General features: G+C 36.5%; 2 protein-coding genes across 2 annotated transcripts; one reads left to right on the top strand and one right to left on the bottom strand.

Moving 5' to 3' along the window:
- Window positions 1-380: 380 nt before the first annotated feature.
- Window positions 381-1,990, bottom strand: LOC104227651 (reticulon-like protein B9). Its single transcript, XM_009779930.2, has 5 exons — window positions 1,837-1,990; window positions 1,540-1,720; window positions 930-1,071; window positions 767-836; window positions 381-674 (listed from the first exon to the last, which is right to left on the bottom strand). The coding sequence occupies exons 1-5, from the start codon at window positions 1,934-1,936 to the stop codon at window positions 505-507; spliced, it is 663 nt and encodes a 220-aa protein (XP_009778232.1). The 5' UTR covers window positions 1,937-1,990; the 3' UTR covers window positions 381-504.
- Window positions 1,991-9,824: 7,834 nt separating this feature from the next.
- Window positions 9,825-14,720, top strand: LOC104227652 (L-Ala-D/L-amino acid epimerase). The gene is made up of 7 exons (XM_009779931.2): window positions 9,825-10,438; window positions 12,135-12,245; window positions 12,484-12,700; window positions 12,907-13,240; window positions 13,604-13,665; window positions 13,790-13,862; window positions 14,485-14,720. Coding segments are annotated over exons 1-7 (1,299 nt in total). The 5' UTR covers window positions 9,825-9,937; the 3' UTR covers window positions 14,486-14,720.
- Window positions 14,721-15,009: the final 289 nt, after the last annotated feature.

The raw sequence follows: 15,009 nt of genomic DNA, 5'->3' as shown, positions 1-15,009 counted from the left end.
GACAGTTGATTAGTTGTAAATATAGTTTGATAAAAAGCAAGGATATGTTGGTTAAGTTCACACTGGTCAGTAATCCAGTTACCAACTACATCCCTTAAACTATAAATTCTATTTCTTCGACGCCTATGAAGAGTAGACAAATGGAAGAATTTGGTGTTCGCATCTCCTTCATTTAACCAATTAATGCGTGATTTTAATTTCCAAAATTCTTCCTCTAGACGTAAAATATTACTGAACTGTATAGAAAGATGTGTTTCTAAATTTTGTAGGAATAAGCTAGTAGGGTAGTGAACGGATGCCTGAATTCCTGCTAGTCTAGCTAGCAAAGATCTTTTTTTGTTGGAATATATTCCCAAATTCTTGCTTATTCTGGAAACACATTTCATAAGATGTACTATTGCATTAATTAATTATCATGTACATTGATGATCACATTGCAAATTATTGTTTTGGACGTCAAGAAAACAAGAGTAGTCCACATTTAAATTTTGTACTTAATTCATCCTATTTCTCCTTTCTCTCTTTGGCTGGCACTCTGGGTATTTTGCCCAGAAAATCTGCATTAAACTTCCTGCACATTTTTCTCATTTGCCTCTTCAATTTACATGCAATATCGTCGACTTCTTCTTCATATTTCTCATAAAGGAATGGGAGAGTTTCCACACAAAGCAAACCTTGTAGACAATATTCACAGAAAAAGTTTTAAAAAAGCGAGAGAGTAATAATGTTACTAACAGAAGAATGAGAAATAGCTAATTAATCTTACCAAAAAACAAAAGGTTCAAGGTGCTGATATAGTTTCCAAATACTGAGAGTATATAGAGAGAAATGATAGCCTAAAACATAAAAAATGGAGTAGATAAGTATAAAATCCATTGAAATGAAGGACATGAATTAGTAATTTATTTGGCTAAATTGATTCATAATACCAGAAAGAAGAGCTTTGCATCATTTCCACATGCAACAAAGTGAAATATGGAGAGGAAATTGTTGAACTTTTTGTGTAAGATTGAAGCAACATCTTCAAATGTAGTATCTTGTAATATGTCCTTGGGAATACTTGGAGGTGTCCTGAACATGTTATGAGAATCAATAAATCATATGTATATACAGAGGCAGAACATAGACATATAAGCAAAAAGTCACAATTTTTTTGATAAGCATCAAAATTCTGAACCCATAATTTCGGAAGTGTAATAGCTTCATTCAGTGGCGTATGCAGAAATTTTTATAAGCAATATCAATATTTGAAAAAGTGAACAAATGAATAAATTACGGTAACGACAAACGATGTAATTTTTTTATATTTTATCCAATATTTTAATTTTATTTATTATTTATACATATAGATTGCAAAAAAATTCGACGAACGTGACACCGCTTCAAGCAGGGTGCCTACGCGCCTGCGTTCAGTGCTAAGAACTTAAAAATTGTACTTAATCATGGATCCGCTCCTGTGTGTGTACGTATATAAACATGAAATGTAGATCTTGACGAACAGATATTTTCATTCGTAGCAAGGGGAAATAAGAAGAATACCAGCCAAAGATATCTGCACCAGCAGACCAAATGAAGACTATTAACATAGTGGTGATGGAGACATGACAGAGGAGAGTCACAAAGGTATAATCCACAACCTCAAAAAGAAACCACATTACTGCAACTGCAATTAGAATTGCTGCAGAAAATGTTTTGTCTCTCCATAACAATATGTCCGCAACTGCACTTAAAAATATTTTAGTCCACGAGTAATTAACCAATCACAGAATAAGAAAAAGGTGAAAAGTCAGCAATTTCTTGATAGGATATAATAATGAGAAATTGATATTTTGATACCTCTTCCTCCTCCTAGAACAGAATGAATAGGCCTTTGGCGGCCCAAAAGTTTTGATCTTGGTGCAAGATTATTATCAGAATCAGATGAATAAGAAGCCATGCTTGCAGAAATATTGGGAAATGTGGCTGTAAATCATGTATATTAGCCAGCAATAAGCTTAAATAAGACTATTCAGGTACTAAGCTTAGTGGCCAAGAAACAAGGAAAGAGGGAAAGAAAAGAATTTCTTGAGCATAGAGTTTGCACTTTGCAGCTAGCTTTCCATTCCCGCTACTATACAGAAATCTGATTAACTTTTTGCTACATACTGTTAGTGGCATGCATGCATCTTCTATGCTTTTCGTTTGGCAAACTTTTAGTATCTCTTAAACTTTTAGCTAGCTTTATGTACACTACATTACCTGGAGAATATTCTCACAAATTGCAGCACAAAGGCTAAGTATTACCACAGATTTCTGGTTTCAATTTTCAACTCAAGGACTTGGATATCGTGCTTTTCCTCATCGCCCCTTTAATTCTCGGGGACTTCTATGAATCATGAGGTCATTAGACTGTCTTCCAATAATTTGAGTTAATTTCTCACTTGAATGTGCATGTGGCCAAGGCTAGATCAAGACTCAAATTAAGAATGAGTGTCAACTTTAATTAAGAAGTTCCATGACAGATGATAATTTTTTTTATCAACCAAGTTAATTATTATTTTGGAATGTACTATCATCTATGTCACAACTAATTACTAGAGCACGGAAGGAGAGGGGATCCGGAATTTGAACATTATGAGTTCGAGTCGGGGATTTTACTGCAAATTATCTGATTTATTGGGTTAAATATCAGTTACTTGCACTTATTTAGTAAATTTTTAAAAATATATATAGGATCTGAGCCAAAATTTCAAGGTTCGAATGAATCCATACGTTACACAATGGAAGGTTGGTGACGCATATGCCATGGAAGTACCTCTTCTCTAGGACGTGCCAATGTTACACCAATTAATTAGTTGCACACTGTTGCGGAAGCCAAATGTATATAGTGTGAATAAGTCACAACTACTATACCAAAAATTATGACAGCCACCAAATAATAAATAAGACAATAAAGCAACAATAAAGGGAACACCAGAATTTACGAGGTTCGGCTAATTTAGCTTACTCCTCGGACACAACCAATATTTTATTTCACTCCAAAAATACAAGTGAAATAATACTAAAGAGAGAAGATACAAATGCCTTAAACAGATGAGAAGGCAAATGAGAGGTGTGTCTCAATCCTAAACATTAGGCCTTCTTTTATAGGGGAAAAATCCCCTCCAAACTTAACTCCCAACCAATGTGGGACTTTGGCATTTTGCCAAACTTCAACAAATCTCCACCTTGGCAAAATTCCACATTTTCAATTCTCTCTCAATAACAAATTTTGGTTGTGTCTTCATCTTCAATCTTCAGTGTTCAACAATGTTGATCAAATCCAAACAATGTTGAAACTTGACCGCAGTCACCACCTTTGTCAGCATATCAGCAGGATTCTCTGTAGTATGAATTTTCTTCACCGTGACTCCACCTTCTTCTATGATTTCTCGTACGAAATGATACCGAACATCAATGTGCTTCGTCCTTGCATGATAAACTTGGTTCTTCGCTAATTGAATAGCACTTTGACTATCACAAAAAATTGTGATACCTTTTTGTTCAACACCAAGCTCCTTTAGCAATCCTTGAAGCCAAATTGCCTCTTTCACAGCATCTGTAATAGCCATGTACTCTGCCTCTGTTGTAGACAAAGCAACTGTTGACTGCAAAGTAGACTTCCAACTAACTGGTGCCTTTGCAAAAGTAAACACATAACCAGTAGTTGATCTTCGTTTGTCCATATCACCCGCAAAATCTGAGTCACAATATCCAACTACAGACTGATTGTCTTCCTGCTCAAAAACTAACCCGACATCTACAGTATTATGAATATACCGTAGAATCCACTTCACAGCTTGCCAATGCTCCTTCCCTGGATTGTGCATATATCTGCTAATAACTCCAACAGCTTGTGAAATGTCAGGCCTTGTGCAAACCATTGCATACATCAAGCTACCAACAACATTTGCGTATGGTACCTTTGACATATACTCTCGTTCAGCTTCATCCATTGGCGACATAGTAGTACTTAGCTTAAAATGGGAAGCAAGTGGAGTACTAACTGGCTTAGTCTTGTCATCTATGCCAAAACGTTGAAGTACTCTCTTCAAATATTCCTTTTGAGATAAACAGAGTTTCTTTGAACGTCTATCTCTAATTATCTCCATGCCAAGAATTTTCTTTGCCTCACCCAAATCCTTCATCTCGAACTCCTTCTTCAGTTGAATCTTCAACTTATCAATTTCTTCCAAATTCTTGGAAGCTATCAACATATCATCAACATATAGGAGAAGATATACAAAGGAACCATCTTTAAGCTTGTGCAAATACACACAATGATCGTATTTGCTTCTCTTGTACCCTTGCCGCAACATAAACTCGTCAAATCGCTTGTACCATTGTCTAGAAGATTGTTTCAATCCGTACAACGATTTTTCAAGTTTGCACACCATATTTTCTTTTCCAGCAACTTTGAATCCTTCTGGCTGAGTCATGTAGATTTCCTCCTCCAAGTTTCCATGTAAAAACGCAGTTTTTACATCCATCTGAACTAGTTCCAAATCCAATTGTGCTACCAAAGCCAACATAATTCTAATGGAGGAATGTTTTACAACTGGAGAAAACACTTCATTGTAATCAATTCCCTCCTTTTGAGCATATCCTTTGGCCACCAATCTTGCTTTGTAGCGAACATCTAATTGGTTAGGAAATCCTTCTTTCTTTGCAAATACCCATTTGCACCCAATTGCTTTCTTTCCCTTCGGGAGATTGGCCAATCTCCATGTATGATTCTGATGAAGGGACTGTATTTCATCATTCATGGCAATCCTCCACTTATCTTCTTCTGAACTTTGGACAGCGTCTTTGTAAGTAGTAGGAACATCATCAGCTACAATTGAGGTTGCACAAGCAACCGTCTCTATGAGACGAACAGGTTTCGTTATTGTTCTTTTTGGCCTGCTGGTTGCTATTGATTCAAGTTGTTGTTGAGATTCCTGAGTTGGAATCTCCTCTACTGGCTCTCCTTCCAGAGGGTAATTTTCATTTGTTTCCTCCTCTGCTTCTTGTGTAGGAAAAATAAATTTTCCCTCAAACTCCACCTGCTTAGAAGCACCTTCATTTTGTTTGGTATCTTCTGTTACCTTATTTACCATAGCAAATTCATCAAAGGTAACATCTCTGCTGAACATTACTTTCTTTGTCATAGGACACCATAAGCGATATCCTTTGACTCCAGAAGTAATTCCCATAAAAATAGCCTTCTTTGCCCTTGGATCCAATTTTGACTCCGTCACATGATAATATGCAGTTGAGCCAAACACGTGCAAAGAGTTATAATCTACAGCAGGTTTTCCGTACCATTTTTCAAATGGTGTTTTGCCATCAATAGCAGCAGATGGTAGACGATTAATGAGGTGGCATGCATATGTAATTGCCTCAGCCCAAAATTCTTTGCCCAAGCCAGCATTGGACAACATACACCGTACCTTCTCCAGCAAGGTCCGGTTCATACGTTCTGCCACTCCATTCTGTTGTGGTGTATGTCTAACAGTGAAGTGTCGGATGATGCCATCATTTTCACAGACCTTATTGAAATGATCATTTTTGTATTCACCTCCATTGTCTGTGCGAATACACTTGATTCTCCTGCCTGTCTGATTCTCCACCATCATCTTCCATTTGAGAAAAATTCCCAACACTTCATCTTTGCTCTTCATTGTATACACCCATACTCTTCGGGAAAAATCATCAACAAAGGTTACAAAATAGTGCTTCCCACCCAATGAAGGTGTTTTGGAAGGACCCCAAACATCAGAGTGTACATAATCCAAAATGCCTTTAGTATTATGGATCGCTGTACCAAATTTAACCCTTGTCTGTTTCCCTTTAACACAATGCTCACAAAACTCCAAGTTGCAAGCCTTTACTCCTTTTAACAATCCTTGATCTGATAGAGTTTTCAAGGATTTTCCTCCAGCATGTCCCAAGCGCATGTGCCATAGCTTGGTTGCTTCTGCCTCTTTGTCGTCACTGGATGTTACTGTCGCTGTCCCAATAACTGTACTGCCACGATAGCGGTACATATTATTATTCTTCCGATTAGCCTTCATTACCACTAGTGCACCGGAGCATACTCTCATCACTCCATTTTCTGCAATGATTTTGAACCCTTTTGATTCTAGGGCTCCCACAGAGATGAGATTCTTCTTCAAATCCGGTACATATCGAACATCTATCAATGTTCTGATCATTCCATCATGGTTCCTTAATCGTATTGAACCAATGCCATATGAGGTAAGAGGGCTGTTATCCGCTGTGTGGATGACTCCATATTCTCCTTCTTGAAATTCCACGAACCAGTCCCTGTTGGGACACATATGATAGCTACAAGCCGAGTCCATCAACCATATGTCTGATGATGTTGATGACTCTGTTGTAACTAATGAGAAGTCTGAATCATCACAATCAGCTACATTTGAATCCATAATAGCCTTTCCATTGTTATGTTTGGCCTTATTCTTCAACTTCGGACAGTCTTTCTTCCAGTGCCCTTTTTCTCGACAAAAGGCACATTCATCTTTGCTGGGTCTGGATCTTGACTTGGATCTTCCCTTCTTTGTCCTCGTTTGATTTTGAGGACGACCCCTCACAAACAGTGCTTCTCCTTCTCCGCCCTTCTGTTTTTCTCGCTTTCTTTGTTCATAGCTGTACAAAGCTGAACAAACTTCTCTGAGAGAAATTTCGTCATTTCCATGGAGTAGAGTAGTTTCAAGGTGCTCGTACTCATCAGGAAGTGACGCCAACAACATTAAGGCCAAGTCACCATCATCATAAGTTGTATCCATATTTTGCAAATCTGTGACCAACTTATTGAAACTGGTGATATGTTCATTCATCGTGGTACCAGGAACATAGGTGAAGTGAAACAGTCTCTTCTTCATGTACAATTTATTTTGACTGTTTTTCTTCAAAAATTTATCCTCCAGTGCTTTCCATAATTTACTTGCAGAAGTTTCCTTTGTGTATGGATATTTCTGCTCTCTAGCAAGGTAGGATCGAATGGTACCGCAAGCAACACGGTTGATAATTCTCCAATCTTCTTCTCCAATAACATCTGGTTTCTTTTCTTCAATGGCCAGATCTAGCCCTTGTTGAAAAAGGACATCTAGAACCTCGCCTTGCCACATCCCAAAATGTCCGGACCCGTCAAAAATTTCTACCGCAAATTTCGCATTTGACACAATTCTTGTCATAAGCGAAGATGCCAATGATGACGTATTGTTGACACTTGATGTAGATTCTTCTTGTTTATTGTCTCCCATATTTGACACAAATATTATTTAATAGCTGACGACACAAATCAAGATTATTTCCTTTCTGATGTAGAAGATCAGACTAAGCTGCAACTACAGAGCATACTCAGACAGAACCTTGACTCAGTTACCAAGATAAATCTTTTCTGATGTGGAAGATCAGACTATGCTGCAACCACAGAGCATACTTAGACAGTACCTTGGCTCTGATACCAATTGTTGCGGAAGCCAAATGTATATAGTGTGAATAAGTCACAACTACTATACCAAAAATTATGACAGCCACCAAATAATAAATAAGACAATAAAGCAACAATAAAGGGAACACCAGAATTTACGAGGTTCGGCTAATTTAGCTTACTCCTCGGACACAACCAATATTTTATTTCACTCCAAAAATATAAGTGAAATAATACTAAAGAGAGAAGATACAAATGCCTTAAACAGATGAGAAGGCAAATGAGAGGTGTGTCTCAATCCTAAACATTAGGCCTTCTTTTATAGGGAAAAAATCCCCTCCAAACTTAACTCCCAACCAATGTGGGACTTTGGCATTTTGCCAAACTTCAACACACACAACAACATCACTTGCTACATTTAATTGCTCGAGCTCAAGCATGTTGGATTTTGCTATATGAATCATCATTATATTCGTTACTGCCTTTAAATCCTTCTTATTCCAATATTATAAAAATTAATTTCTAATACCAAAAGTTCTTAATATTTCTTACAAGCAACCAAAAGTTCTTAATATTTCTTACAAGCATAATCACATATAGTTGCAAGAAAATTTGCTGCTTTTCTTTGCCAAGAAGCAGTCTTACCTTGCTAGATTGACACTTTATGAAGAGAGGAGTCCATTATTTAAATGATCACTCAACTGTCCGAAATTAACTATTAAAGTCATTTTTCTTTTGTTTGTAATAACAACATCATTTAACTATGCCTATAACACTCGAAATGTCATTCAACTGGATTTCTCAAACTTTTGATTGCAAAATATCGATTTTACCCTCTATATTATCAACTTTTGTCTTGTTTATTTTTTATTTTTAATATTATAATTTTTTTTACTTTTTAATCTACATTATGGACTTACCTATAGGATAAATAAATTTTATGTACAAAATAAAAATAAATAAATTAATATTCTAGCATAAATAATGTCGGAATAATAATATAATTGAGCATAATATTCAAGAATATATAATATATATTATGAAAATATTTTTATTTTAAATAATTATTTTCTTTCATTCTCAATTGTGCAAATACATTTTTGAGTTTTTGTTGTTAATATCAATACTATTATTACGAACAACTTACTCTAATTAATATTTTTTATTATGCTCAATATTTTGTTATTCCAACATTATAATATTTGTAATTGGATTTTCTTGTTGTAGAAACGTTTAAAACTTTTATGCTTTTCAATAAAGACAAGAACTTAGAAAATGCTTAGTATGAGAGAACCAACGGACCGCGACTAATTCACCCTTTGGAGATCAAATAGGGATATGAACTACAGTATATTAAGTAGGAAATAACCCTAGGAAGCATCCAAGAGACATCCTATTATATACCATAGTAGTAGTATATATATAACTACTGATTGCTGAGTATCACGTTGGACTACTTTCTGAGAGCATTATTAAATCTTGCTAAAATGATGGTTGATCTATTTTGAGAAAATATATATTATTGGGGAAACAACAAATAATAATAAAAATTTCTAGCTGTCAAGTTATCATGAATTAAAAATTCCCCATAGAAACCAGAAGACTACTTTGTTTACTTGGTTGTCATTGGATCTTAGCTTTGTCATTGATGTGAGAGTAGACATTATTGTCAGCGTGGTTTTTTAATTCTAATTTTATTAACGTGACTAATTATGATATTTAAAATCTTGAAAATAAGATAGCTTATCGGTCAGCTATAACGAACAAAGATGACCTTATCGGAGTTAAGTTCCTTACACTTGTCATGTGTGTAACTTAAACTTGTGTAGAGTATACTTGGATCCTGACATCAATGGTAAGAAGGAACAAGGAAGACGGTTCAATTCCGTTCGTGCCTAGATAGGCTTCATAAAAATAAATTCTTTTTTGTTAAATGAAACTTTTATATATCAAAAGTTCAAATTTCAATTTTTAATCCCGAGTAAACATCTAATTAAAAATAAACAAATTTCGACCATTCGCTCTAATATCCCAATTATCCGATTTTAATATATATATACTAGCTATGCTAGTAAGTACAAAGATACCATCAAGATATGAGTAATATCCGCACATTTATTATTTCTCACATATTTTACTTATGAAATTATAGAAAGACACCATTTTTCAAAAGGCAAGACTGCTTTCTCCACCAACCCCAATATAACAAAACAAGAAATATACGACAAAAGCAAGCCCAAGAATTTCACCCAACATAGAATAGATCCGACCTTGCAAATTGCAATAGAGGATTAAAGAACTGACATTTTTCAAATAAAATAAACCCACCACCCTTTCACTCACAGTCAGCTGGGGACAATTACAAGAACAAAGTACTAAACTCGCTATGTCAATTCTTGAAATCTTTCCTTTTCTGCCCAAAGAGACCAATCAGAAACACTCAAACTCAGTTCTTAGTACTATCACTGATCATCATAGGAAATGGGTCGAATTGGGCTTTCCCAAAACTTGCAATCCCACTGCTTTCTTCACTCATCAACACAACATGCCCAATTGTCCAAAGCTCAAAACTTTCCACTCAATTTCAAGAAACCCAAAAAAACCATCAGCGCATGCATGGCTGCAGCTATACCAGCGCTGACACCCACAAGCTTTGGGTTCAAGAATTTAATGGAAACAGTGACTATTGATGTTCACAAAGCGGAAGGGAGGCCACTGAATGTGCCACTGATTGCTCCTTTTACAATTGCCACATCAAGATTGGACAAAGTGGAAAACGTAGCTATAAGGATAGAGTTGAGTAATGGTTGTGTTGGGTGGGGTGAGGCTCCTATTCTTCCTTTTGTTACTGCAGAGGATCAGCCCACAGCCTTAGCTAAAGCAGCTGAAGCATGTGAGTTCTTGAGGCAGAGTCCTGAAATGACTTTAAATCTAGCTTTAACAAAAATTGGAGATGTGCTTCCTGGCCGTGATTTTGCTTCTGTGAGTTATACCAGTAATTTCTTTTACTTTGTCATTATGGATTGTGCAATAAAGTGTATTTTCCTTTCTTTCTGGGCTGAAGTTCACGGGTTCAAGAATAACCTCTCGCAGAAATGCAGGGTACAATAGACCCTGATGGTCCAGCCCTTCTCGCACCCCCGCACGGCACCGGGATACCCTTTTCTTTCTTTCTGGGGTTTAGTGTTTAACTCCTTTTATTGTTGGTTCTAATATTGATACAGCGTTTGATTTCTTCTCGTTTTAGCTTTGGGCCTATGGTCCTCCTTTTTTTGTTCAATCTAGTAGGTAGTACTAATTTAGTTTTGTGTCAGTTGTTTACTATGTTCCATAGGGAACTGGAGTTGTTTTTTTCTGACTAGGAGTGTGATAACTGAAAATTTTACACTGTATTTTCTCTGACACAAGCAGTTCTTTAATCTTGACGTTAGTTTGTTATCTTAAACAGAATTGTGAAATTCTTTTGACTTTACCATTTTAAGTTTATCATGGAATTGGTTCTCAGGATTGAAACTCAAAGGTCAACATAAAACTGAATGTTATAGGCTTATCTGTTTTTATGTTATTTTCTCTAGGTCTAAGTGACAGATAAGATTGCTGATAATGGAGTTAATTTATTTTCTTTAATACAATGGTAGTTGGCTAGTAGGTAGTCGAGAGTTCCCCGTTCTTTTTTAGTATTATTAGTAGCTCCCTTGTTTTTTCGTTCGCTCTGTGTATCGTATGTTCCAGTTTGTTACTGGTTGATGCTATTTTTTGTTATTGGTTGTTGTTGTTGTTACTATAGATGTCTTTCTCCCCTTTTCCTTATCGTCCTTTGTCCCCCTACTCTTTCTTTCTTCTTCCTCTTCTTCCTTTCTCTCTTTTCACCTTTTCTTGAGCCGAGGGTCTATTAGAAATAGCCTCTCTACCTCGCCAGGTAGGGGTAAGGTCTGCGTACACATTACCCTCCCCTGACCCCACTTGTGTGATTATACTGGGTATGTTGTTGTTGTTGTTGTTGTTGTTGTAATACAATGGTTATTGAGTGGAGGGCTGCCTTTGTTACAACAATTCAATAGACCTTTTTTCCAGCTTATATACATTCGCAGTTGGTTTCCAGAGTTTAGGGGGTAGGATAGGGAAGGCGTAGAATTCTGACTTGGCGACACTGAAAATGGAAAGGGAATTGAGAGACAGTGAGGTCGTTGTCCGATATTTATTGTCGAATCCCCAAATGTGCATCTTTGAGTGTTTCAGCGGATCCCCAATCTCCCAGTATCAATTATCCTCCGAAAAGACATACAAAACTAGCATGCGTGTTTCTTCCTAGCCTGAGATTTTTACGTAAAGACGTTGTATAGCTGATCTAAAGTTTGCAAGTTTCTGATGTATAGCTGATTCTCGTCTAATTCTTTTGGCTTACCTTCAGTCAGCATCTCTTTTTGGCATTTGGCGACGTCATGAGGCGGACCAATTTCTACACTAGTTATCTTTTCATATTGTGACATATCTTTCTTGATACACTGGACCGAACATGTACTTGTGTGTTTTTGGACGTCATGGTTTCCACAGGATGAGTAGACAAGTTGCCTTGAGCCTTTAAATACCTTTAAATATGTGGATTTTTATCTTTCAAATTCATCTTTGACAACCGAAAACTTGTGTGGTACTGATTCAAATTATAACTTGATTGAAGGTCAGGGCAGGAGTTGAGATGGCACTGATTGATGCAGCGGCGAACAGCATTGGAATACCTTTATGGAGACTATTTGGTGGAGTATCTAGTTCAATATCTACTGACATTACAGTTAAGACTTTTCCTTTCTTATTCTGCTTTAGTTGGCAATTCACAGTAAATTTCCACCTCTGTTGCTTTCCAAGTACTTGCTGCCACAAACAGTGCTCTCAAGTTACAACAATGCCATCAAACATATGCTAACTAGAAACCATATTTAGCAAGAAATTCTTACAGAAGAAAATTATAGTAGAAATTAAGAACTGCCATAGACGTGTTTAAATTGATCTCAGTGACCATCTTATTGTAGATTCCGATAGTTTCACCCGCGGAAGCTTCTGAACTGGCTTCAAAGTACCGTAGACAAGGTTTCAGGACGTTAAAGCTTAAGGTGGGCAAGAATTTGAGCGGAGACATTGAAGTGCTTCAATCCATACGTGCAGCACATCCTGATTGCTTGTTTATCTTGGATGCTAATGAAGGTTACACGGCAAAAGAAGCTATTGAAGTCCTTGAAAAGTTGCATGGTAAAGTACTCTTTTTATTTAAGTACTAATAATCTTGATAAAATTTTACCTTATCTGTATTGACAGAAGAATAATAAAGAATTTATAAATCTCATATTTCTTCCCTCTGATATGCTAGACATATCTTCATGCTAAATGATTAGTTTCTTTCAGTTCATTATCATCTGCACTAAAGTGAAATTCTCAAATCTCTGGTTTCCTATCAGAAATGGAGGTAACTCCAGTGCTCTTTGAACAACCTGTTCATAGAGACAATTGGAAAGGTCTTGGACATGTCAGTCAGATCGCAAAGGACAAATATGGGGTATCTGTTGCTGCTGATGAAAGCTGTCGAAGTTTGGCTGATGCTAAAAAGATAGTGCAAGAAAGTCTTGCTGATGTCATTAATATTAAGCTTGCCAAAGTGGGGGTGCTTGGGGCTCTCGAAATTATTGACTTGGCGAGATCCGTGGGCTTAAATTTGATGATTGGTGGTATGGTTGAAACCAGACTTGCCATGGGCTTTGCAGGTCATCTAGCTGCTGGCCTTGGATGTTTCAAGTAAGTTTCTGTTGAAATTTCTCTGGAAAAATAACCTGCTTTTATCAAACTCATAATATATCCATCATGCTGGGAAAAATAGTATTACTTTCGCTCTCCTCACCTTGCCTGTATCGCCCAAACTCAACATAGTATTAATCAAATCCTCGGGTTGGACAATTTGGACAATTCTATCACTAGATCAATTCTGCTTTGAATTCTGTGAGAGTATTTTCATTAAAGTTGAGATCAGTATATCCATGTTAAGTTTAGGCAAACACTACGCATAATCATGGTTGTCTTGCTATCCCATTTTGATTGGTATTCACTTGGTTATGCAATTCAACAGACATTGTCCCTAATTTGTGTATCTAACTTCCACAGATTCATCGACCTAGACACACCCCTTCTGTTGGCAGAGGATCCAGTTTTTGGGGGTTATGAAGGTATTTCGCTGTCTTTGCTCAGAACTTTCACTGATGACTCAAATGGATCTTTGTTTGTAGTGTTTAATGTTTTTTGCTTGTACTTAATCGATCTAATGCATCTCTCACTTCTTTATGTGCCCAGTATCTGGACCTGATTACAACTTTTCGAATGCTAGAGGGCACGGTGGTTTTCTTCACTGGGACAGTATTGCATAGTAAGTTTGATTTTGACATTAAACTGTGAAGTAACCATGTCTTGTGCGCTATAGCAATATTAAGCAGACATGATTATTAGACTGATGTGCCAATTCTACATCTTTCGTCTTATTACTGGTGCAAAGTGCAAACCCTTGTGCATTAGTCTGCAGAATGGCTGTTCTATACATATGATGAACAAAACCGATGGTCTATGATATGTTATTACCATTTGCAAAAAGTGTTGACCAATTAATGGAGAGTATCTTCTTAAAAACAAAGTTCTTTCCTTCATTACATGGAAGCACTTCATATCTGACTTGTGCTTCTCCATTAACATCCATATATTGGCAGAAGGTCGAATTATGATAGCCTAATTTTCCTTGGCCGAATAGAAAGACTGATCGCTCAACTATGCTTACTTTTTCCTGATTTGAACTCCTTGAAATTTTGTTTCGGTGATAGCATAGGTTCAAGTTTTGAACATGCTTTATCTAGCTAGGCTTTGATAAGTTTAGATACCTTCGGACAAGTGACTTGATATATGTGGTTTTACTCTTAAATCATAGAGTTCATCTTGACCTTTTAATCCAGTTTGTATGAAATTAATCTATTTGCTCTAACGTTTGAAATTCCCTGCAGAAATTAGAAGTGGAGTCTGCTCTCTCTTTCCGGATTGTCATTTGCAACAGCCAACCATCCATGAGTATTAGTTGCTGTCATGTTTGTATGTGTATGTGCCAATCACTGAAACACAATACTAAAAGATCCAATCTTTGGGGTGAACAAATTTGTAAATGCCTGATTGTCTGTGAAATTGTTGTAAGTGAGAACAGTCTTGCTTGACAATTTTATTTCAACAGATATAGCCTGAATCACTCTTATCTTCTAAGCATCTATCTTTGGACATAAAGCCCGACAATTCCAATGTAAAAGTGAAGGATTAGGAACTCAAGATAAGATGTATACCTAAGTGTGGCAATCAACTTGAAGCCATATGACCTATGCAAGGCTACCTGAAAAAATGAAGCCCTATGTTGTTCATGTTGAATCTGGTATGTCGAGTAAGAGGCAAACCCGAAAATAAAGAATATCAAACTCCAATGTATTATTTTCTTGGAAAATACATTATATAGTTGTATCTTACTAGGAGGAGCGCAAATTACA

Source organism: Nicotiana sylvestris, chromosome 3 (assembly GCF_000393655.2).
Source record: "Nicotiana sylvestris chromosome 3, ASM39365v2, whole genome shotgun sequence".
Classification (NCBI taxonomy): domain Eukaryota; kingdom Viridiplantae; phylum Streptophyta; class Magnoliopsida; order Solanales; family Solanaceae; genus Nicotiana; species Nicotiana sylvestris.
Note: the sequence above shows the minus strand (reverse complement) of the source record. Positions and strands in the feature narration are given on the sequence as shown.

Excerpts from the sequence above, each read along its gene's own strand:
- LOC104227651 (XM_009779930.2), bottom strand. The coding sequence starts at position 1,936 with ATGGCTTCTTATTCATCTGATTCTGATAATAATCTTGCACCAAGATCA. Across the intron at positions 1,072-1,539 it reads GGTGCAGATATCTTTGGCTG|GACACCTCCAAGTATTCCCA; the intron begins GTATTCTTCTTA and ends TAACATGTTCAG. Across the intron at positions 675-766 it reads CTTGAACCTTTTGTTTTTTG|GTTTGCTTTGTGTGGAAACT; the intron begins GTAAGATTAATT and ends ATTGTCTACAAG.
- LOC104227652 (XM_009779931.2), top strand. The coding sequence starts at position 9,938 with ATGGGTCGAATTGGGCTTTCCCAAAACTTGCAATCCCACTGCTTTCTT. Across the intron at positions 13,241-13,603 it reads GCTGGCCTTGGATGTTTCAA|ATTCATCGACCTAGACACAC; the intron begins GTAAGTTTCTGT and ends TAACTTCCACAG. Across the intron at positions 13,666-13,789 it reads AGTTTTTGGGGGTTATGAAG|TATCTGGACCTGATTACAAC; the intron begins GTATTTCGCTGT and ends TTATGTGCCCAG.